Below are 25,695 nucleotides of genomic sequence, written 5' to 3'. Positions count from 1 at the left end.
TAAAAAAATTTATAAATGTGTTTTTTTGTGTGTGTGTTGTTGTCCCAACAACACATAAAAACAGGTTTTATAGTAAAGCAACTCACATACAGAAACAGTAAAGTTAGAGATTAAAAATGAGATTAACGCGATTAAAAAACATAACGCGCTAAATATGACTGTAATTAATTAATCGCAATTAACGCGATAATTTGACACCCCTAATTACTATATTACTGCATTTAAAATGTAAGACATTACATTACTATTGCAGAACTTTAAGTTACTCTCACCAAAATAATTGTGTGAAGATGATGAACTTTTGCGCCGTATATGGACTGAACCAGGACTAAACCAGAACTAATCTTGGACTAGAACTTGGAATCTAGGACCGCCTCTGAGAGAACCCCCAAGTGCAATCGGGTGTCAGCTGCTTTTAGCTCCGTGGAGTGTGGAGTTCTGCGCCGGTCCTTTCGCTCGCGATCACGGTCTATGCTGCTGCATCTCCAGCGTTTCACCGCTGCTGATATCGTGGTGATTTTAGTGAATTTGTATGAAGAAAAACAAAAAGCCCACCACTTCAGTCTTGGTTAAAAAAGCAATGTGACGCACGTTACTGACTTGTACTGAGGAAAATATTACCACTTTTTTCCCCAGTAACACCACATTACTGCATTACAGCAAAAAGCAACACATTACAGTAATTCGTTACTTTTATAACGTGTTACTCCCAGTACTGTTATCCAAATTATCCAAACATTTCTAGTGAAGGAGTGTTTTCTGTGTGCTGAATATGTGAATGAAACAAAACACAACTCGGAATGTTTTTGATGAGGAGACAACATTATAACTAGATATATAGAAAATCGTGTAATACAGGATCTTTAAACAGTAATCTGTATGCATAGATATTTTCCATCTTTGCCGCTGTACTTGAACGCATCATTATTGCACACACTGTTTGACCCACACCGCTTTCCGTAGCTGCACCAACAGCTACTAAGCCATAGAAAGTAGAAAGTGATTTTAGTGAGGAACCAGGACAGATAAAATGACTTTTTGCAGTGCCTCTGAGCAGTGCAAATGATTGGAGCCCCAAACATCTGGTTAATGTTGCAACATCACAGTAAGTTCTTGAGTCATCCCAGAAAATAAAATGCCAAATTTGTGGAGAGCCATCTGGTGTTATCATCATCACCGAACCTGCGGCTTTGTGAGGTAAAGGGTGCCAGCCGTACGCACACAGAACTAACACAATTCTAATATTTTGGTGATTTTTTATTGAAATTTGATATTCATGTCTCTCCTCACAGCAAGAAGGTTTCTGGTTCATTTCCTAATCGCGTGGAGGAGTTTGCATATTTTCTCCTGTTTCTGGATTCTTTAGGTGCTCATATTTTCTCTCTAATAAACAACAGTAACTCAGTTGGTGTGTTTGTCCATTGACCCACAGTTTGGCAGTGCGATTCCAACTCTCATAGATGATAGATAGCTATCATTGTGTCCTTGAGCAAGACACCCACTTTACCCTGTGTACACTGGTACATGAACACGTGTGAGAATGGTGGAGTGGTTCCTTTATGTAAAGCTCTTTGAGTGCCTTGAAGGTGTAAAAGTGCTATAAAATGAGAGCATTTACCAAAACCATATGGGCTGTATACTGGCAGGTAGTATTTGCATCATTTTATTGAACAGCTAATGAGAAGAATTTAAAGATATAGTACTGTATTTTTCAGACTATAAGTTGCACTTTATTATGGTTTGGGTGTTTCCTGCAACTTATACTCCGGTGTGACTTATATGATAAAATGTCTACACTGACAGCCACAAGAGGCTCTAGGCTTGTGTGCTCCTGTACTGTCACTTCGCACTCTACTGCACATGTCGGCTGCAGAAGAAAGAGAAAGAGCCACTGTCCTGTCTGTATCATGTCAGTCGAACGCACCATTCTTTCCATATCACTGACAATTTAACATTTAAACAAACATAAAGACAACTGAAATCATCCTGTCGGGATTCAGAAAGGCCAGAATAATTCTACCTGAAACTGATGCTGAGTCTGACGACAGCTACACAGAAGAGGAAGTGCTGCTCTGTTTACCTCCGGAGGTTGTGGAGTTGCTCAGAAGTGACACCGAGGATGAAGAATTGAATGGATTTAGTGATTTGGAGTGAGATGGAGAGTTTGGTAAACTTGTTCTGTTCTGTTGTTTATGTTATAGTTTATCTAAAGAACTGTTCATATGTGACGTTAACAGTCTGTTGTTCTTTGTTCTATTGTTATTACTAGAACTTGTTTTCAAGATGAAATGTCAGTTCCTGGTCCTGATTTTATAAAATAAATTTCCACCAAAAAAGTACAACTTATAGTCTGGTGTGACGTATATGTTTTTTTCTTCTTAATTACTAATTTTTGTCTTTTGTGACTTACACTCTGGAGCGCCTTATATTCTGAAAAATACAGTATGTAGCACATAAACATTCTTCTCATTCTCAGTGTATGCCAGTCCTTCTCAAATAGTTGGGCACAAAGCCAGGGAGGGCGAGTGTGACCTCAGGGAACATGCTTTTTTTTTTTTTCTTTTTTTTTTTTTTTTGCTGTATTAGAAATAAAATAAAATGTAATTGCACATCCACTACAGCAGTTGGCAGTATAGTGTTGTTTTTTTGCATCAAGCACACACACGGAGACAGACATAATGAAACAAACGACAATCTCACGAAAGGTAAGACGAGGCAATATGACGAAGCGTATGTAGCGCTTAGCTTCATTGAGACTACGCTGGAAAACGAGGAAAGACCAGTGTGTTTCCTGTGTCTTAAAATGCTGGAAGCGGAAAACATGAAGCCATATAAATAAAAGTTTTTTCATTTTTTTCATTTTGTGTGTAAATGAATAAGGGAAAAAACGGATATTGGCCATTTCCTGTTTCCGAGACTTAAACTCTGATGCTGGAATTTTGCGCCGCATATGGACTAAACCAGGACTAAACCAGAACTGAACCAGGACTAAACCAGGACTAAACCAGGACTAAACCAGGACTAAACTGGTCTCAGTCCTAGTCTCAGTCCTGGTCTCAGTCCCGGTCTCAGTCCCGGTCTGGTCTTGGTCTCAGTCCCAGTCTGGTCCCAGTCTCAGTCCCGGTCTCGTCCTGGTCTCAGTCCTGATCTTGTCCTGGTCTCGTCTCGGGCTCAGTCCCAGTCCCAGTCTCAATCCTCATCTTGTCCTGGTCTGGTCCCGGTCTGGTCTCAGTCCCAGTCTCAGTCCTGATCTTATCCCGGTCTGGTCCCGGTCTAGTCCTGATCTTGTTCCGGTCTGGTCCCGGTCTCAGTCCCAGTCTGGTCTTGGTCTCAGTCCTGGTCTCAGTCCTGATCTTATCCCGGTCTGGTCCCAGTCTCATTTCCGGTCTTGTCCCGGTTTCAGTACCGGACTGGTCTCGGTCTCAGTCCCAGTCTCAATCCTGATCTTGTCCCGGTCTGGTCCCGGTCTCGTCCTGGTCTCAGTCCCGGTCTGGTCCCAGTCTCAGTCCCAGTCTCAATCCTGATCTTGTCCCGGTCTGGTCCCAGTCTCGTCCTGGTCTCAGTCCCGGTCTGGTCCCAGTCTCAGTCCCAGTCTCAATCCTCATCTTGTCCCGGTCTGATTCTGGTCTGGTCTCGGTCTCAGTCCCGGTCTCAGTCCTGATCTTGTTCCGGTCTGGTCCTGGTCTCAGTCCCAGTCTCATCCTGGTCTCAGTCCCAGTCTCAATCCTCATCTTGTCCCAGTCTGGTCCCAGTTTCAGTCCCTGGTCTCAGTTCTGGTCTCAGTCCTCGTCCTGACCCCAAAGTCGTTATCTGTTTTTTCACTTTGTTTTTGGCGACAAATAATGAAGAAAATCGTTGTTTTTTCATTTTCTCATTTTTGTTTTTATTTTGAAAAAACGAATGAACGAATGATACCCGGATTCTTCTGCTTTCTAATTGGGTAATGGTCTTGAGAAAGAAAACATAAATTATAACATAAACAACTTGGCCGTCTTGTCCGATGTGGCTGGGGTTTAATATCACACTGTGGAAGATTCCAGGCAGAGCAATAACACCGTGAGTTATTACTCGAGTCAAGTAGCTGGCAAACTCTCCTCCAGAAAAGTTGTAGTGTGGAATAGGAAATAAAATAATAATTACATAGCACTCAAAGTACTTTCAGTGCAGGGCAATAGTGGCTCAAGAGGTAAATCCTGGCTCTGACAAGTGCGTACTGTTGTTGTGTCCTTGGGCAAGAAAGTGTATGTGTGAGTGAGACGTGAGCGTTAGTCGAGGATTCCATTGGAGCGGAATGATAGCCACATATCTGTCATTTAGGGCAGTTATGACTACAGCGACGTCTCACCGTCACTTAACCCGCGGAGTGAATGACAAGTGGACTCTAGTGCTGTGAGGTGATTGACAACTATATTTATGTTCTAAAAAATACAGCTTTAGTAACTTTAGGAACTGTATGTAAGACTTTGCTTTTAAATTTCTTAAAGTTAACTGTGTCCCTAAATCCGTGTATCATTCGTTTATTTGTTTTTCAAAATAAAACCAAAAAAAAAGAAAATGAAAAAACTATTATTTTCTTCATTATTTGTCTCCAAAACCAAAATGAAAATATGGATAACGATTTGTTTTTTCAGTTTTCGATTTTGTGTTTACAGTGGTCCCTTGTTTATCGCGGGGGTTATGTTCTTACAATGATTATACCTGTTTTAAGGCTGTAAAACCCCTCACCACACACTTTATACACTTTTCTCACACAGGACACTTACAACCATTTTTACATCCTTCTTAAAACTTATTGCTGCTGTCGTCCTTTTCTTATTTTCCTCCTTCCTTATGTAACGAAGCGAAGATTCATTTATTCCGTAATGGAGCCCTACAGAGCAGAGTCCTGCACGGGTCCATAGTCCACAGTCCTGCACAGGTCCATTTTGGAGACCCGAGATTATATCAAACTTTTGCGCTGCATACGACACGGAGTGAATGAAAACTAAACCCAAGGACTAACCCAGGAATGAACTGGGACTGATTCCTGGACTGAAGAGTAGTCATGGAATCAGTCCTGAACTAGGACTGAACTAGGACTAAAACAGGAGTAAACCAGAAGTGAACCAGGACTCACTGTCGGGACAGGCTCGGAGGTGACCGCAGGAGAAAGGACCGACAGAGAGCTCCGCACCTCACAGAGGTAAGCTCGGCAATTGCCCCATCGTGCTGCACTTCAGAATCACACTGCTAGAGATCGAACATGTATGTAAATTTGTCATTTGTCACATTCTGTACTGTACAGGAGACACAGCACGGAAGAGACTGATTGACAATGGTCTACAGTCCCTTAGCCAATCAGGACACAGGGGGAAGAGCACAATGCGGGTTCAAACGCTGTTAAAAAAAACATGCAAAATTGCAGTAAAATAATCAGCAAAACAGCGAGACCACAAAAGGTGAACCACGTTATAGTGAGGGACGACTGTATATGAATAATAAAAAAAACGGATAATGACCGTTTCCGTGACTTAAACTGAAATACTGGACTGAATCAGGACTGACTTAAAACAGGAGTAAACCAGGACTAAGCAAAGACTAAGCCGGTCTGGTCCTGGTCTGAGTCCCGATCTGGTCCTGGTTTCAGTCCAGGTCTAGTCCCAGGCTGGTTCCAGTCTCAGTCCTTATCACCCAACATTCTACACGGGCGCACCTCCGGGCTGTGCGAACACTCAGTCCTGGTTCTGTCCTGGTTTAGTCCTGGTTCAGACCTGATGTAGACCTGATTTAGACCTGGTTTAATCCTGGTTTAGTCCTGGTTTAGTCCTGTTTTAGTCCCGGTTCAGTCCGTATCTGCTCACAGTCAGAACACCTGTTTTTCTAGGTATTTTTGAGCTATAAATCCACCTGTAATTGAATACATGTAAGGTAGGTCTATTTAATGTCATATTGTGGAACATTCCAGGTAGAACAATGACACATCCATTGAAACTCTGAGCTTCCAACCAATAAGTTACATGTGCACCTTTAAAGAAATCTCCAAAATAATCTTACCATTGAGTCAGCTGCTCTAGAATCATTTGGAACCAACTAATTTTTCCACAAATTTGTGTTTCCATGTCGCCCAGATGGAAAACATGAATAACATATAGTATAGCTGTTACCTCAGGCTCTATCTTGATGAGTGCGATGTCGATCCTCTGGTCCACATCTTTGACCGCGGCGTCGTACTGGAGACCGCTCTTCAGCTCCACTTTGACCCTCTGTTTGTTGGACAGGACGTGAGCGTTTGTGACGATCCAGCCGTCCTCCGACACGATGAAGCCAGAGCCGCTGGAGACCGACACCTCATCTGGGGAGAAGGGAAGCCTACAGAGACATGCAGAGAGAGTGGTTAGGGTGGAGATGAGGAGATGACACCACAACATTCAGTGAATTCTGCTAACAGAAGGCACTGCTCTGTCTAAAACCCTGTTAGTCAAATTAAACTTTAATTTGAAGAGAAAGAAGTGATTTAGCTGGAACTAATAGGTGAGCTGATTTGTGTCTTTAAAGATGCATTGTGTAAATTTTCTGGTGGGGGGTCAGTATGGTATTAAACTTTTTTTTTTTCCTCATGGAGACACACCAGTTACAAGTTATAGGTCAGATCTGTGGAGAGGCAATCCCACTCACTGTTAGAACGCCTGTTTTTGTAGATATTTATGTATGACCTGCACTCATGATACGTATGACCTGCACACACGTATGACCTGCACTCATATGACCTGCACACGAATGACCTGCACTCATGACCTACACGTATGACCTGCACTCATATGACCTGCACACGTATGACCTGCACTCATATGACCTGCACACGAATGACCTGCACTCATGATACGTACTGACCTGCACTCATATGACCTGCACACATATGACCTGCACACAAATGACCTGCACTCATATGACCAGCACTTGTATGACCTGCACGCATATGACCTGCACTCGTATGACCAGCACTCGTACAACCTGCACTCGTACGACCTGCACTCATATGACCTGCACACGAATGACCTGCACTCATGATACGTACGACCTGCACTCATATGACCTGCACTCATATGACCTGCACACGTATGACCTGCACATGTATGACCTGCACTTGTATGACCTGCACTCGTATGACCTGCACATGTATGACCTGCACTTGTATGACCTGCACTCATATGACCATGCACTCATATGACCTGCACACCTATGACCTGCACTTGTATGACCTGCACACATCTGATCTCTGAAAACCATCTCTGAACCATCTCCAACACAATATACAAACAGAACAGACTCACCATCATCATCATCATCATCATCATCATCCCTCTGTCACAGAAAGAACTCATATTCCACTGAGTCGTGTCCTTTAGTCCGACAGAAACTGAACTGCATCAGCTCACAAGGAAAGAGCTGTTTTTTTTCCAGCGCTTATAATTTATGCAAATGAATCATGTGGTTTTAAGTTTAGTTTTTGTGAAACGTAAACAAAAGTGTCAAAGCTGCATTAAACACATTATAATGTCAAACGGGCTGATGTGCCTCTAAAGTGCTTATGGTTTATATGTTGTAAAGTTGAGTTTATTTATACAGATTAGTAATAGTAATAATAATGATGATAATTTGAATATTAAACGTTAATGATTAATCGAAAATCAACTGTTAACTCTCCCAACGATCGATTAAGAAAACTGACTATATAAATCTACTATCTATGAAGAAAGTGAAGGACATGCATGCAGCTTCCACTCATCCCAGTATTAAGGTAAATCTTTGAACTGAAAATGTATTGACTGTGTTTCTTATTTGTGGGAGGGTTAAGGTTAGGGTTGTCCAATTTATATGTAGAAATGCACATTTGTAAAGGTGACTTGGTATAAGTGGCTCTTCTCTTGATTTTGCTCTTCCAGTGTGGCTCTTGTGAAAAAAAAAAAGAGAGAGTATCACTGGTTTAATGTGAAGATATGGTATCAATATCCTGGGCTGCTGTATTGATATATCGCCAAAGGTATGTTTTGGTATATTTTACTAAATTATTTTGTTACAGCGCTACAGTTTTGTTGCTTGTTTAGACAAAAGAAACTTGTTCAGGCAACACATTTGACATATTCACTGTTTTGATGAGTGAAATGGGCTTTTTTCATTTTAACTTTGCACAAAAAGTGATTTAACAAAAACTTTTAGTATCACAGCCATCATTTAGCCTTTATTTTTAATTGAGCCTTATTGAATCATTTTGAAATGTATCGTATCGAATCAAAAGTGCACTGAATCGAGATATGTATCGTATCGTGGCCTATGTATCGAGGTATGTATCGTATCGGCCACTTCTTAATGATACCCAGCCCTAGTGTGGAATTAAAATACTATCTTGCTTTGTTCAATTACATGTATTTAGTTGTTATAAAACTGTATGCTTTCTTAATACGAACAGGATCACCTCTCCACGGATCTGAACTGTAACGACCCGGTGGCGTCACATGGACATAAGTGTTATCACGATATGATTTGATAATTTCAAACTCAATTTCAATACAGAATAGACGTGATACTGATCATATGTCGATTCCAGTACAAAAATTATAATAAAAAACACCACCACTAGAAAAGTACTATACATTTAAGGAGTATAGGATTCCACCTGAGAGTAAGAAGAGCACACACAATCTACAAACCTGTGATACATGGAAGTATAAAGTGTACTGTAGTGATCGTGCTGATTTGCTGTTTACCGTTGGAAAAGCTCGAGGTGTACCACAGCTGGGACGATCTTATCCACCACGTCTGCGATGAAGTTAAACCTGTAGCGCATGCTCAGGGGAGTCTCCAGACCTGTACAAGAACATACACAAATCACTATCACTTATGAGAATTATCGAAAGTGGTATAAACTATGGCAAATGTGTGGTGGAGCTGACTAACCCAAAATACATTGATGATTTTTTGTTGTTGTTTTTTTTCAAGAGAACCCACAAAATGCAGACCAACCCAAGCTGTTGTGTAGAGAGTACCTTCCTATTCAGTTATAAAATTGTTAACCACAAAAGATTGTAATCCGTGTATCATTCGTTCATTCGTTTTTCAATATAAAACCCCAAAATTAGAAAACGAAAAAACAACTGTTTTCTTCATTATTTATCTCCAAAACCAAAATGAAAAAAACGGGTAATGATTCAGTTTTCGATTTTGTGTTTAAATGAAGAATGGAAAAAATGGATAAAGGACATTTCCCGTTTTGACTTATGTGACTGTGATGCTGAACCAGGTCCGGGACCAGACTGGAACCAGATCGGGACTGAGACCGGGACCAGACTGGGACCAGACCGAGACTGAGATCAGGACTGAGACCGGGACCAGACTGACCATTATCCGTTTTTTCATTTTGGTTTTGGAGACAAATAATGAAGAAAACATTTGTTTTTTAGTTTTCTTATTTTTGGTCTTATATTGAAAAACGAATGAACGATGAATGAATGATACAAGGATTGATTTTAAAGGTACATTATGTAACTGTTTTGGTGAAAATATGCCTCATGCTTGTCATTATGGAAAAAGGATATAGTTGCGTTGCCAGAAATGTTCTACAGTACGGCATTAAACTGATCCATCTCCATGAACACAGTAATGAGGTTACATGTCACGTTTAAGGACAGGCGAGCATGGTCACAGTACTAAGAGTATATTATGTTTATGAAGGATTTTTAGAAATAAATATGTCTGTAATTGTCTCTGCAAATGTAATTCTATCTCTATGGACTTTTTGTTAAAATGAATAAACAATTAAAAATGAGAGAGTGGACAGAGCGCTGTGGGAGGATGTTAAAGAGTAAACAGAAGAGGTGAAGACTTCACCGGGGGACACGTCTGTGTTTAGAAAAGGAGATGTTTGTGTCTCAATGCCAATGCTAATGCTAATTTGTAGGCATAATAAATACTATAACAATGCAGCAACTGAAGTAAACAACTTTACTTATATTAATGAGTATGTTTCATTGGTTTATTTTCTATTTTATGCTTTATCTTTGAGACACAGTACACTAGCTTGCATGCTACTGTGTGCAGAGCCTATTGAATAAATCCAATACAGATGCAGCTGTTTAGTGACAAACTATCTCTATCTATCTCTATCAGAAAAGTCGCATATTCAACCTTTCATACACAATCAGTTGGCTGGATATTATCGGCCGATATGGACACTTGGAGACATATCAGCTATCGGCCTAAATCTTGCCGATATAGTGCATGTGGGCATGTTATATGTGTTAGAAAGCTTAGACTCTCTATATTATGTTCATTTAATCCAATTTACACACAGATATATGTCCTAATATGTGGCGCCGCATCAATATTTATCTGCGGAGTCATCATTAATATATAGTATTATATACTATATATATATATATATATATATATATATATATAATATATATATATATATATATATATATATATATATATATATATATATATATATATATGTATAGTAATGTGTCTGTGATGCCGTACTGCCCCTGAACGCACCCCAGAGTCACATCACTCATGTGCTCTTGTTTACACCCATACACAGTCATAGATCCATGTGCACAACACTGAGGCGCTGCTTTAAACGCTCTTGTAACTGTGTTTAAACACTCTTGTGTCTGATCCACCAAACTGACGATAAATAAAAGTGAACTTCAGCACAGTTTAGGCCAGAAACAAAACTACTGCTGTTTATATCAAAGTGCAAGTGCGGAGAAGAGAAACAACACACAGCTGCTGTCAACATGCTGGATTATATTATTTTTATGGACCAGATGGTTTTGTGTCAAGATTAAAAGGACACTGATTAGTGCAGACCTATGATCTGAGAGGTGCCTGTGTGAGCAGTGAGTGTCGCAAATGTGTCGGTTTTGGGCACATTTGCAACACACTTTTCATTCTTTCTCATTGGTTAGTGCTTAGCTAAGGGACTATGGTGGCTCTACACATGTTACTCGACACACATTAACATAGAGTTGTGAATGATTCACATGATAGCGGTAGTTTACTTACTTTCTTTACTGGCTAGAATGCAAAAATGCCGACCTCCTGTCTTTAAATATGATGTAAAGAGGCAGAAATTTTTTTTTTTTTTTAATATATTGGTTATCAGCACCTCCAACTCACATTTTATTGGAATATTGGCCACAAAAAAAAAAAATCGTGCCCTAATATACACAACCAGTCAAATGTCTGGTTACACTCTAATTCAATGTTTTGTTTTTTCTTTATGCTTAGTACTTTCTGCATCCATTTATGGAAGACATCAAAAATATGAAGCAAGATTAGTTAAACAAGCCAACTAAATGTTTTCAAATTTTATATTATCACATTCTCAAATTATCCATCTTTTGCTTTGTTGACAACACTCCAAACACTTGGCCTTCTCTCAATGAGCTGAGAAATACCAAAAGTGCAAAGCAGTGATCAAAGCAAAGGGTGACTATTTTTTTTTTTTTTTTTCTTTTTTTTTCTAAGTTTTGAGTTATTTTTGGTTTAGTTTTTGTTTACTACATTCCATTTGTGTCACTCATAGTTTTGATGTCTTCAATGAGAATCTTCAGTGGAAATAATGATAAAAATAAACAAGAAATATGAATGAAAAAGTATCCAAACTTTTCATTGGTGCACAATCAATTTACCAGGTAACATCACAACAAAGTGATTTCCCCTCTCACCTCACAGCAAGAGGGTACACAGTTCAATTACCAGACCTCCTAACTGTCTCTCCTTTTGTTGAGTTTGCATGTTCGGTTCTGAATGGCTTTCCAAGTTGTCGAACAAAGTTTCTACTCATCCATGCTAGTATTCTCGAAGTGAAAGGCTGACAGACCCTTTTCTCTTTGCAAATTTAACAATATATCATTTCCGAGTCTGGACTGAAGCTGCAAACCTCATTTAGGCTTTTTAAAATGACAAGCTCGCGAAAATGGCTGTTTGAGAATCACCTTCATTGTCTCCTTGCTACATTATTAAATAACTTCAACTTTTAAGTGACACATTTTAGGTCAAATACATATCTTTTTGGGCGGTACAATTTTAAAAGCCTTAATGGGTCCCTTAAAGCAGGCAAGGTCATATATTACGTGCTAAAACGGACGTCATAATTGGTATTGACCTGTTTTGCAGAGATGACAACATAATGGAAAGTCAGCCAATTTTGGTCTCTTTTACATCTGTGTCTAGACGTTGTGTGTCGGTAAAAGTCCATATTACTTAAAGGCTGTCACTGGCTCGCTTTAATGACACTCTTAAAAAGAATCGAAGTCAAAGCAGGGCCCTTAAAGGAAACGATTAATTGGCCCCTAGCTCCAACCTCCTGTTTCTATAGAGACCGGATCATGGGACTGAAGATGTTTTGCTCTTTATGCAGGGAGGAGCACATTATATCAATGGACACACGCCGACCGCTGTGAAGTGGAGGTTTTTAAGGTGACAACGAGTTCTCCCAAGTTGAGGAAGTTCATGCATTTGTACAGTTCAATTATATCTGTGTTTAGATCAGGGATGGGCATGATTAATCGATTAATCGATAATTGATCATTAAGAATTTCATCGATTACGTCGAGTAACATTTTAATCGACAAACCGAATGTAGGTTGCTGTGTAGCGTGACCAAACAGGGGTCTGTACATGTGTCTCTCTGCACTCAGAAGGAACGAGACACAAACAGTCGGTCAGTCTACAATGCACCGAAGCACAAATGTGTATTTAACGATGATTTGTACAAGAAATTCCACGCTTTCCTTTGCGTTCGGGACAAGTGTGAGGCCATGTGCACAGTGTACAAAGCAGGAACATATGTTTCAGTGTCCAGTGGGAAAAAGCTTTACCAGGTGAGAGTCGCACAATGTGGATGACGAGTCCCCACCCCCCTCCCCCCGTACGGTGTCCTGGTTTTGACAAACGCAAATGTGGTCACACTAACCTGTATTCACCTGAATCATGTCTTTTAATCCAACAGAAGTTGACCGCATCAGCGCAGAAGAGCTGTAGTTTTATCTTTGCTTAGTTTATGCAAATTAGCGATGCGGTTTTAAGTTTAGTTTCTGTGAGAGTTGCGCAAAACTGAATTAAACACATATAATGTCAAACAGGCTGATGTGGCTCTAGAGTCGTTATGTTTATATGTCATAAAGTTGAATTGATTTATGCAGATTAGTAGTGCAGATAGTAATAATAATGATGATCATTTTAATATAAAAACATTAATGATTAATCAATAATCGGTCGTTAATTCTTCCGACGATCGATTAAGAAAATTTCATCGAATGCCCATCCCTAGTTTAGATATATATTGCAGAATAAAATCATTGTTATCTCAACAAACTAACTGGAGTTGGACTTGACACAATGTAAAAAGACCGCTGTTTCTGAGGCTCAGATAATTAGAAATTTTCCAAGATTGTTGTAACACGTGTAGAAACCCTGTGCCTTTTTAAAGTCTTTTAATGACTGTCAGACTTTGTGCATTTCTATCATCAAATCCCGTTCATTACTACTGCATGCTTACATTAACATCAGGGCATATTTCCTATTAGTTTAGATGAGTTTTTCCCTATAGTAAATCTCTCTGCTGCCAGAAGATTAAGCACTATACCAGATTTAAGTATGGAAAGTGCTCAAGATAAAAAATAATGTTTGGTTTTATACATGATCATTATTAAGTTCTAATCTATAACTATTCGAGATGTAACAATAACCGAAATATTGTGATATCGTATCGTCAAAGTTCTCACAGTAGTATTGTGGACCACCACAATATATCAAATTACAAGTCTCTCTCTCTCAGCAATAGCTAAAAAAAGACAGAGGGAACTACATAGACCATGATCCTTTGCTCCATTTCAGTGCAGACTATAAGAAGAAATAACACTTCTAACACTTTTAAGTCTTAGTTCTTTTTGTTAAGTCTTGTCAAGGCATTTTAATAGAAAAAGTATCATATTAATAGTTTTGTTTGTAAGCCTCCACAAAATATCACAATAAATATCGTACTGTGAGATGTATATCGTGAAAATATCGTACCGAAAGATTTGGATATTGTTACATCCCTAATCAGGAGCCTCCCCACCATATCGTGAGCTTTCCCATGATATCGCAATAAATATTGTACCGTGAGGTTTATACCGTGATGATATTGTATCTTTTTTTAATTTATTTTTTATTTATTTATAATTTGTCAAATTTGATGCACAAATTTAACACGCATACAAAAATAAAAAAAAATTAATAATAATAATAATAATAATAATAATAATAAAGGGTGAGGGGGGATTGGGGATTGGGGAGGGTGTGTGTAGTACAGAGTTTCTCAGTGCAGTGTTTGCATGTGTGTATTTACATTTTTAAAGCTGTCAAATCAAATTTACATTTCCATATTTTCTATTCCCTTCCCATATCTTTCGTTCGTTTGTTTTTGGCAACCCCAAAATGCACATGATATCGTATCGTGGGATTTGGATATTGTTAGACCCCTAATAACTATATAAGTTCTAAAAGCATGAGATGCTAAAGCAAAGGTATTCAAGAGCATGTTTAAAGGCAACAATACAAAAGGTCACAAGACTGAAGACTGAACAGAACCGTACATGTTTGCAGAGGTCTGAAATCTGAACTAAAATCAATGCAAATGGAAAACTTATCTGAAGATGATAATGTATTATCTACATAATTGAAGCCTTTGCTTGCCATTTGCTGATTATAATTTTATTACCATTTCCATTAGATATGATTAACCTCGCAGCCTTTAACTGTTGTCAAGTAGTTTTAACTGGGATTTTTAAATAAGGGAACAGTAATATCATTTGAGTAACTGCTCAAAAAGTCAATTTAGCACAATATACTCTTTATAATCCAATCAGGGATATCAAGTTTGAAGAGCTGAAGACTGTTTGGAGACTACAATTGTTTATGTGTATTGCAAAACTTATTATATCCTTGCAACAGACATAAAGACACTGACTTTCTGAGAATTATCCAACACTCAACTACTATACACCAACACGTTCATTTATGTGGTGGAGGAAAAGTCTCAAAGTCACAAAAACAACATGCATCTCTATTAGCTTTAGGTTAACTGGAAATTTGCAGGGGAGTTAATAGATAAATTGGTCAGCCTTAAAGTGCATATGACAGGGTTGCATGGTTTTCTTATTATGACTTTGTTTGGTGAGATGGTCAAAATTTGTTTTAGTGAAGAGGCAGTTTGTGGGGAAAACAGCTGAGAATTAAATTGTATTTCATATCTGGCGACCATGCCCAACCAGGGATTAAAAGTATAAACTTCACCCAAACAAAAATCTAAAAAAAAAGGCAAGATTTTTAGTAAAAACATGAATAAAATTATGTTAATACTGTATTTTACGTTCTCTTAGGCACTCTGGATTATAAGACGCACTGTCATTAAATGGTCTATCTTCGAACTTTTTTCACAAATAAACCGCACCAGACTTTAAACGAAACACAAGAGAAACACAGTTGTGGCGTGTAGGGAGGGTGCTGTCTGGGACCGCTGGATTGTCGGCGTGTTCGCAGTGACTCAGTTGTTCAGTTGTGTCTAGAAGTGGCACATTGCACATGTTTTTTCGGTTCGTTCCTCCGTTCTGTTCCTCGTCGGCGTGGAGTGATGAGTGTGTCTGTGGGTGTTTTTTGCTGCACAGTCGCTGTCTGCTCCGTGTGTGTTTGCGTGCGCTGCGGGTGTTGCGGATTTGTAGTTTACTGAAGTCGTGCTGGGACACCCGAGTGGATTCGTGTATAGGGCGCTGTGGATTGCAGGGGACGCAGTTGTTTTTTAATGGGGTTGGAGGCTTAAGAGCGCATCTAATAGCCCGGAAAATACGGTATATGTTTTGGTGAAATGCACAGTGTAACCTTGTCGTGTGCACTTTAAATGTACTATATTAGATGGTGGTGAAAACTGCCCAATGCATCACAGGGACTCCACTACCTGCTATTGAGGACGTCCAGAAGAAGCGATGCCTGCGCCGGGCAAGGACTTCTCACATTCCAACCACAGACTTTTCCATCTCCTCCAGAAGGCGTTTCAGAAGCCCTCGGACTAAAACCAGCAGACTCAGGAATAGTTTCTTACTCACAGCTGTTTCCTTACTGAACTCTATCCCCCGCTGAACGCACATGTCCCCCGACCATGTCACCCACTCGCCCCCTCCCTCTTCATCTCCCACACGGACACTGAATGTCCCTGTCCACTGTCCAATCCCTCCATCCAAACTACATGTACATATCACCAATGCTGTACATGTCTGCATATCATGTTTACATGTTCATATTACATCTGACACATCACTTTATATGTATTTATTTACAGCGCACCTGTTCATATATGTATTTTGCTTCATTTAGATATGTCATACATATTTATATTTTCTATTGCACACCTGTATATTTGTTCATATTCTAGTAAAGTTTTTTGTGTAAATTGTATTATTGTTTACACTACATCTGCTTTTATATCCCCGTGTATATTATACCTAATTCCCTCCTGTTCATACTGACATATTTATTTGCAGATATTCACTACAATCTACTTTGTAATATGCATTGTCTATATTGTATATCCTGCACATTCTGTAAATATCACACTTGCTGCTCCTTGTACTTTTGATGCTAAACCACATTTTGTTACTAGGTATTTATACATGTGTAATGATGTTAAAGTTGAGTCTAATTTAATCCATTGCTCAAAATTGACACTTGTGAGCTTTAGTCCATGTTATAATGCTGTTACCTCCTCAAAAACAGACCTGGAGATGTGTTTTGTTACATTCACACATGTTCAAAATGCTCCATTTCAACTTGTGATGTCAGTTTGAGAGAAGAACTCAGCCTTCCATATTTTCCGGGCTATTAAGCCTTAAGCCTCCAACCCCATCAAAAAACGACTGCACACCCCGCAATCCAGAGCGCCCTGTACACGAATCCACTCGGGTGTCCCAGCACGACTTCAGTAAACTACAAAGCCGCACCACCCGCCGCGCACGAAAACACACACGGAGCAGACAGCGACCGCGCAGCGAAAAACACCCACAGCCGCACTCATCACTCCACGCAGACGAGGAACGGAGGAACGAGCCAAAAAATCGAGTACAATGTGCCACTTCTAGCCACAACTGAACAACTTAGACACTGCGAACACGTCAACAATCCGTTGGTCCCAGACAGCACCCTCCCTACACGCCACAACTGAACAAAGCCCAGAGTCACCGTGAACGCCACAAACAAACAAAGTCCCACTGACCCATCCAACTGTTGTGTTTCATTTAAAGTCCGGTGCGGTTTATTTGTGAAAAAAGTTCGAAAATAGACCATTCAATGACAGTGCACCTTATAATCCAGAGCACCTAATAGTGCGGAAAATACAGTAATTATGCAGGATTTGTGCATTAAACATGTGAATGAAACAAAACACAACTCCAGGTCTGTTTGTGATGATGAAACTACATTATAAGACATTTGAAAATAGAATAATATAGGTCCTTTAAGTGCGTATGGTAAGATTAGCACATGGACTGAAACTTGGCCTAATCCACCTTCGCCACAGAGCTGCCGGCAGAGGGACTCCAGCGCGTAAAGTCAATTGAAAGTAGATGAGCAGGCTTTGATCAAATATTGCATTTTTTGTCATCCATTTTTTTCCTCGTAATTCCTCTGAAATGGCCGCTTCCCGGTGACTGATGCCGTGTTTACTAAGCTGCACAAATAAACTTGTCTCCGCGGCGACGGCTTTAAATGCAAATGATGTGTGGGTACTGCCAGAGGCTGTTGGCACAAACCCAAGCTTTTCATTCTTTTTTCTCCTCTGAAAGCGCTACCGACAAATCAACAATGCGCTCCCCCCAGGCAGCCAGCCCTGTGGAGTGCACCGTTCCTTCTCACTTTCGCGTTTTTAAAGACATGCCAAGGCTCGTGACTGCAGCCAGGTGGGGAGAGGAGATGTGGATTGTACTTAAAGTGCACTAATGCTACATTCAGACTGCAGGGCTTAATGCTCAATTTGGATTTTTTTGTGCGGTCGTTCACGTTTCCCATTAAGTGCGACTTATATGTGATCTCCAATGTGAACTTTAAACGCCCCAAAAGTCTCCCGCATGTGCATTGGAGAACACGACGGCGTCACATGCAGTGAATTTAAAGTTGCTGTCGGGCTGAGCCAAAACATGTACAGCTTATTTGTTTTAAGGAGGAGATTGAAAAGAAGAAGGACGAGGTTTTTGGCCATGGCGTTTTGTGGGGCTGTAGCAATGAGTCAATGTTACTGGAACGTGGAAGAACAATGACATGGGTGCAGAGTCGCAGCCAAGAGTGGTGGGTTATTGCCCGTGCATGCTGAAATATTTTGGTCGGAGGCAAGAAACAGTGGTCAAACACAGTGCGTAACCTCGCGTATTTATGATAATGGTAAACTTAATGCACAACAAAAGTTCACAAACAAAATCAACATCAACAATAGAGACTCTTGGAGGTTTTCATCTTTTCTGCTGTGAATGGACCCAGGAGTTTCCACCAAGTCATTGTGGATATCGCCCAAGTGAATATTTGTCCAGGTATTTGGCGATTCTGACTAGAAATTTGGTTTAGTCCAGGCTTTGTCAGGGTTGAAAAGGGTGATTTGTCGTCCATCGATGCTTATGACCAATTTCTGGTCAAATCATCTTGGGTCCTCTGCCGTTAGAGTGGATAAATAACCAGGATCAATACCCTTTACGTGCTTTCTCACTCCGTCCGTCATGTTGAATTAGTGTTTATTGCCGCCGACCAAAATAATTCCCAGCATGCAACACGCACTTTTGTCAACAATGAAACTCACCTATAAGTTGCAGGAAACACCCAAACCATGAAAAAAGTGCGACTTATAGTCCGAAAAATACATTAGTTGGTTGGTCATTATTCGAATTGAATCTGGTGTTTTTCGCCTGCATAATGGGTGTGATGTTGGTCTTAATTTTCATTTAAGTGGTCTTAAGAAGGTCTTAAAAAAGTCTTCAACTTGGGGTAGTGTTGTGGGTTGTTTTTAATGAAAAGAAATAATATGGCGTGGTCAAAAATAGTGTTTGTGAATTTATTTACAGAAGTGAGCAAAAACAGTGAAAAATTGGAAAAGATATATAGATATTTACAGGTTGTGGTAGTCTTTCAATAGTTCCTGAGCTGGTGCCTGTGGTGCACACAGCTCTCCTCAAAACACTTACTGCCTCTGTGCAGATGGGAGTCCCCTTTTATAGTACGAGACTCCTCCCCCAAATCAATTACCAAACAAAAACTGCTGTTTCTCGACTAATAGAAATAATTGGATCCCCCTTTTAATACTAAAAAATCATAAACATGATCAGAAACAAAAATATCCTAATAATAACCTTTAAACAAAGACAGGAAATAAAATAATATTACTGAATTACAAAAACTAAAAATCACCTGACGTTCAAATGTGGGGATACGCTGGTCATTCAGAAAGATCATTCATTAAAAGATTCATTAAAAGGGCGAAAAAACAGATTTGGGTCACTTCAGGCTGCAGTCTGAACGTAGCTCACTTTTCTGGTGGGGAGTCTGCTACTTGATTGTGTTCATGGAGATAAATTGGATTTTCTTGGAATGTTCTTTCGTATGGCGTTAATTAGCGATGGGACAAGATCTCACAAGACTAAATTGCCATGAGATTGTGCACACATGCTGAAAATTATCTTGTGAGATTTTTTCCCCCCATTTACATTTGGATTGGATAAGAAAATGGAGTTAAGCACTGGTGAGGTATGAGAAGTTGTCCCAAAAAGTATGGAAAAATGGTGAGGCCAAAATTAGAAACTGGACTGTACAATTTATTTATTATAAAGAATGTCAAAATCTCATCTTGTATCATTGTCATAGTTCCAATCACGTGTCTCGTTTTGTGGAAATTGTATCTCGTCTAACCCGTAGCGTTAATGCATTTATCTTATGGAGATGTCACCAAGCGAAGTGACAGGTTAGATCCATGGAAAGGCTACCCCAGTCCCAGTAAGAATGCATGTTTTCCACAATATGTTTTAACAGTAAAAACTCATATAATTCTATAAATGCACACTGGTCGTCCATTCAGTCACCCATTGTACCAGAAGGCAAATAAAATAAAAATAAAAAGTCACATTTATAATATTAGTTTAGATTAATGGTTTATTTTAACAGGGTTAATGTGTAAAGACACACGAAAGAAGAGTTGATTTACACCAGACCATGAATTCTCTCTTTCTTACATTTAAGAACATCACACTCCACATTTCCACACTCAACGATGCTTTGTGTGACTTTTCTGATGGAGGGTCCGTCACACACTTTTCTCCATGGAGATGTTATTGCTTTGTCTGGAATGTTCCACAGCATGGCGATCAAACCAGAACAAGTTACATTTGTCAAGTCAGATTTATGGAGAGGCGACCCCACTCACAGTCAGAATGTCTGTTTCTCTAAGTATTTTTGAGTTATTATTATTGAGTATTTGAGTTATAAAACCACCTGTAATTAAATAAATGTAAGTTAGACCTGGTTAACGTCGTACTGTGGAACATTCCAGGCAGAGCAATGACATATCCATAGAAACCAGGAGGTGACGGACCCTCCACCAGCAAAGTTACACCACCACCTTTAAAATGACTCAAATACTATGTCACTGTACTATATATTACTATATGTATAAGCCTACATCACAACGTTGTGTAATTGTAGAATTCAGTGTGGACTTTTCTAACATACAGTAGATATTTGGGGGTTTTTTTTTAAGTTTTTTTTTTTTAGATTCACTAGATTAGAACCCTCCATATCTGACCAAAATATTTGGGTCAAAATTTTATGCAAATTAATATTTAGAGGCTACTCAAAATTGCCCTATATTATAACATACACCAGCAAAATAAATAAGGTGTATTAAAATAATTTGTCATTTTATTCTGCAAACACAAACTGAAACTTGCATTAAAAATGACTTAGAAAGTCCATAAAGTCCATAAAAAGTTACTTGTAAATGCAAAATTAATAAATTTCCAGGAAAATTCATGCAGTTTGAGCAACCTCTAAAACATCTCCTTTTTCTTCAAAATTTCTTCTTAAATCATCTTTTGGATGCTAAAACCTCATGCAGGTTTCTAATTGAGGTTATCTGAAATTTATTTTTTACCATGCTTTGTGGACCACCAAAGTAGATATAGATTTGAAACTTTCTAAACTGATAAAAAATTGGCTAAATTTTCAGTTTGAAATACTTGTTTATGTTTTGGGACTGAAAATAACTGCCTTCGACATAAGTTACCAAATCACTGGTTAGTTTCTCTTTTGCCTTTTGCCAAATATTTGGATTTCTCAAAAACTCTGTATGAAAAATTTGAAAATGTACTTTCAGAACCCAGTGGTGCTTTAATGTGAGACAAACAGAAACAGGTGAAGTAAAAACTAGGGATGTAACAATAACTGAAATATCGTGATATCGTATCGTCAAAGTTCTCACAATAAGATCATGGACCATCACAATATATCGACTCACAAGTCTCTTTGCTTAAATTAAGAGTTATGGTGCAGAAACATCTAAAAAAAAAAAGATAGAGGGAACTACATAGACCATGATCCTTTGCACCATTTCAGTGAAGACTAGATAAAGAAATAACAGTTCTAACACTTTTAAGTCTTAGTTCTTTGGATTAAGTCTTGTCAAGGCATCTTAGGAGGAAAAAGTAGCATAGTAGCCGCCACAAAATATCACAATAAATATCATACCATGAGATGTATATCATGAAAATATTGTACTGAGAGATTTGGATATTGTTACATCCCAAATCATGAGCCTCCACACCATATCACAATAAATATCGTATCATGAGATTCATACCGTGACGATATCATATCGAGACTTGGATATCGTTACCCCGCTAGTAAAAAGCATTGACAAAATAATAACTAAAGAATCATTAGTTGCAAAATTCGTCAAGACCCCAAGTTCAAAGGCCCATATTACACTTATTTTCTGATCTATGTTATAATGTAGTTTCCTCAGCAAAAACAGACCTGGAGTTGTGTTTTGTTTCATTCACACATGTTTAACACACAGACCCTGCATAACTGTTCCACCTTGTGATGTCATGTGGTAACACAGGAAGCGATCCATTGTGTTTTTAAACTCCATAAACCTCCACTACAATCACTTGGATGATGAACTAAATACCGTATTTTCCGGGCTATTAGGTGCTCTGGATTATAAGACGCACGTCATTAAATGGTCTATTTCCAAACTTTTTTCACAAATAAACCGCACTGGACTTTAAACGAAACCCAACAGTGTGATGGGTGAGTGGTTTTGTTTGTTTGGTGCGTTCACGGTGACTCTGGGCTTTGTTCAGTTGTGGCGTGTAGGGAGGGTGCTGTCTGGGACCAACGGATTGTCGGCGTGTTCGCAGTGACTCAGTTGTTCAGTCGTGTCTAGAAGTGGCACATTGCACTCACTTTTTCGGTTCGTTCCTTCGTTCCGTTCCTCGTCGGCGTGGAGTGATGAGTGTGGCTGCGGATGTTTTTCGCCGCGTGGTCGCTGTCTGCTCCGTGTGTGTTTGCGTGCTTTGTAGTTTACTGAAGTCGTGCTGGGACACCTGAGTGGAATCGTGTATGGGGTGCTCTGGATTGTGGATCGCGCGGCCGTTTTTTTGATGCGTTTGGAGGCTTAAGAGCGCATCTAATAGCCCAGAAAATACAACAATAGAAGGTTATTCAAACGTGTGAATGAATCAAAACACAACTCCAGGTCTGTTTTAAATGAGGTAACAACATTATAACACATCTTAAATCTCACAAGAGTCCATTTTGTGTAATATTGGATCTTTAAAATTACTACATAAACATACATATCTCATATATAAATACTACTACCTTCCTCTGATTACATAACAGCCCATAGTAATGATGTGTCTGTCTGTCCATATTGTGACCTCAATCTGTCCCCCTTCTGCAAGCCACAAAACATGAGTCAGCATTTTCAGCGCCGAGTCATGTCTGCGATACGGCTGTGCTGCTCGGTTTCAAAATACACTGCAAACCAACGAAGTGAATTCGATCAAGATTTACAGCCGAATGCGATGCCATGTGTCAAAACACGTGTTGGTTATTTAGGAGATTATTTCAGCCATAAAACCACCCAGAAAGCTCCTTCGGCTACAACTAAGTATCACTAAGTCTTTTTGTTAATCTGTGTATTGACAGACTTCAGTGGCAGAGGAAGTACAACATTTTTTTTAACCCTTCCAGACCTAAGGACAATTTCAGTAGATTTTTCCTCGCCTGGATTTTTTTCTTAATTTTCCTATTAAAACTTTCCTTTTTACCCCCTAATGAAGTGTTATACATCCTTTTTTTCAGTACAACCTGTTATTTCACAATCTGCATGTTGTAGTTGTGTCATATGGTTGTAATAAAAGCTACAGGACCAGAAATACAGATGAAATAAATAAATAAATAAAATTCAGACTCTTTCATTAAAAAAAAAAAACCACACACACAGTAAACATGTATAAACAACTTTTTGGACATTAAAAAATGCTTAATTTAGGGCCTTAGCTACAAAAATGCAAAATATCAAGTCTGTAAGTAAACTAAAAATATCCTTATTGCCTCAAAACAAAAAAAGTGCAATTGTCCCTTTACTTTCCTGGTGTCAGTCATGGAAAACAGCTGGTGTCAAGTCCAGGTCACAGAGCCACATCACTTCCACCATCTTGTTTATTACATTTGGATTTGTACAGTTTGAGTGAAATAAATCTTTCAAATAAAAATAGCAACGGATGTGCAATTACGCAGACCGAGATGCGTAATTTTCCATTTATTTGAGAAATAACTGCACTCAGAGCGGCTTTTTCAATTGTTACAAACATCTCAGAGCGGTCGATCATTTTGACTCACTCTTTGGCAAAGTTTGGGCCAGTAGAAAGTACAGATACAAGCTTTTAAATGTAGTAAAGTAAAAAGTAAAAAGGATTCACTGCCATTGTCCAAATTTCTTCAGTAAAAAGTACAGACACCTAAAATTTGTACTTAAGGATTGTACTTTTACTTTTGTACTTCATTACTTTCCAGCACTGGCAGAGTTCATCGTTGACTGTTACCATACGGTGAGTAAAGATCATATCATTTTGATTTTAAAAGTGCTGTCCTTGGTTTTTACTGTCTTAAAAAGTGAAACACAGAATTGGTTTAGGCCTATTTTAAACTGTTTGCAGTGGTTCTGATTCCAAGCTTCCTAATGATTCAACATACAAGTCAGTTCTGCTGTCATGGTAATGTTAAAAACAACTAGAATGCTACAGCGCACTTTCTGATTCTTGAACAATAAAACACTCAGGTGCAGATAGAGCACAATGGCAATTAAGAGCTATTTTATAATATATCTGTAATATATAAGTACATGTGTTTTGCTCAACGTCTTCATGTTTAGTCACTTTTAAATTGACGCTCCCTTTACCTTCTGCAATTCCAGACCTGAAATGACCCAAATGATTCTAGTGGAGGTGTATGGAGTTTAAAAAGACAGTGGAACACTTCCTTTATTACTGTCACAATGTGGAACAGAGTTTTCTGTTTAAGAGAAGAATTTAAGTTTGACTGTGTTAAACATGTGACTGAAACAAAACACAACTCCAAATATGATTTCCACGAAGAAACAACATTATAACATAGATCAGAAAATAGAGCATTTACCTTATTTTTTAGTAAATTAACTGAATGTTTTATTATGAAAAGCAGTATATGTAATTGTTTGATTTTAATTAAGACAATTCTTTTGATTTTTTGGAGTGCCTGCAGAAGCTGAATGTAAGCGCATAAAAAGCTTATATTGTAATTTGACATGACGAGGTTTTCACACTGTTGAATATGGAGTGCTCATTCAAGATGTTGTTTACAAGGTTCTGCTGTTCGAGAATCAACAAAATGTCTTTTGAATATTCAAGGACATGTGGATAAAAGGACAAACCGTGAACGTAATGTCCTGAACCTCCCGTTCAGGGTCTTTTGCATGGAGCTGTCAGCGCATACAAAAAAGTAAGACTTAACTTTTCTCTCTCTAAAAACTTTTCACATGACCACTAGTCAGGTCACCGCAGAAGTGCTTTGGATCACGGTGTGCTCGGGTCAGTGTGAACTCAACAATGAACCTACAGCACAGTGAACTCCTCTTGGCCCCTCTCTGGATCAGGGTGAGTGGTGAAGCCGACCTCACGCCCGTCTCTGCAGTCTGAGCTGAGCTTATGGCCTCTCAAAAGAGCTTGTTGTAACTCAGCTTGGGGGTGGCTCTCTTGGGCAAGACACTTGACCCATCTTGCTTCCAGGGTGTAAATGGGTGACTGGGTGATTCCTTGATGTGAAGCACTTTAAGTTTCTTACAGTGGATGGAAAGCACTACAAGCGCTGGGACTGTTTCCCATTTCATTTAGACACAATATTAACTCCATATCCTCCAAAACGAGGATCTCATCCCACACGTATATTTACATCACAGTATGGGATTGCACTTATCTCCATGGAGACCCACACAAGACATCATCAGGCCAAGTTACAAGTCAGATCTTTGAAAAGGCAAACCTGCAAACAGTATTTAAAGCTATTTTCAAGCAATAAAAATCTGGAATTCTAGAATTG

The 25,695-nt window shown here is 39.1% G+C and overlaps 1 protein-coding gene across 1 annotated transcript in view; it reads right to left on the bottom strand.

Moving 5' to 3' along the window:
* htra4 (HtrA serine peptidase 4) overlaps nt 1–25,695 on the bottom strand; it is a 61,459-nt gene that overhangs the window by 22,947 nt on the left and 12,817 nt on the right. The window contains exons 2-3 of the mRNA XM_020931030.2: nt 8,745–8,844; nt 6,144–6,348 (exon numbers count right to left, since the gene is read on the bottom strand). Of these exons, the coding sequence (XP_020786689.1) occupies nt 6,144–6,348; nt 8,745–8,844 (305 nt within the window). The remainder of the gene's footprint in view (nt 1–6,143; nt 6,349–8,744; nt 8,845–25,695) is intronic.

This window comes from Boleophthalmus pectinirostris, unplaced genomic scaffold (assembly GCF_026225935.1).
Source record: "Boleophthalmus pectinirostris isolate CB_2022bp ecotype Guang Dong unplaced genomic scaffold, ASM2622593v1 HiC_scaffold_4, whole genome shotgun sequence".
Lineage (NCBI taxonomy): Eukaryota > Metazoa > Chordata > Actinopteri > Gobiiformes > Gobiidae > Boleophthalmus > Boleophthalmus pectinirostris.
This window is presented reverse-complemented; position numbering and strand designations above follow the sequence as displayed.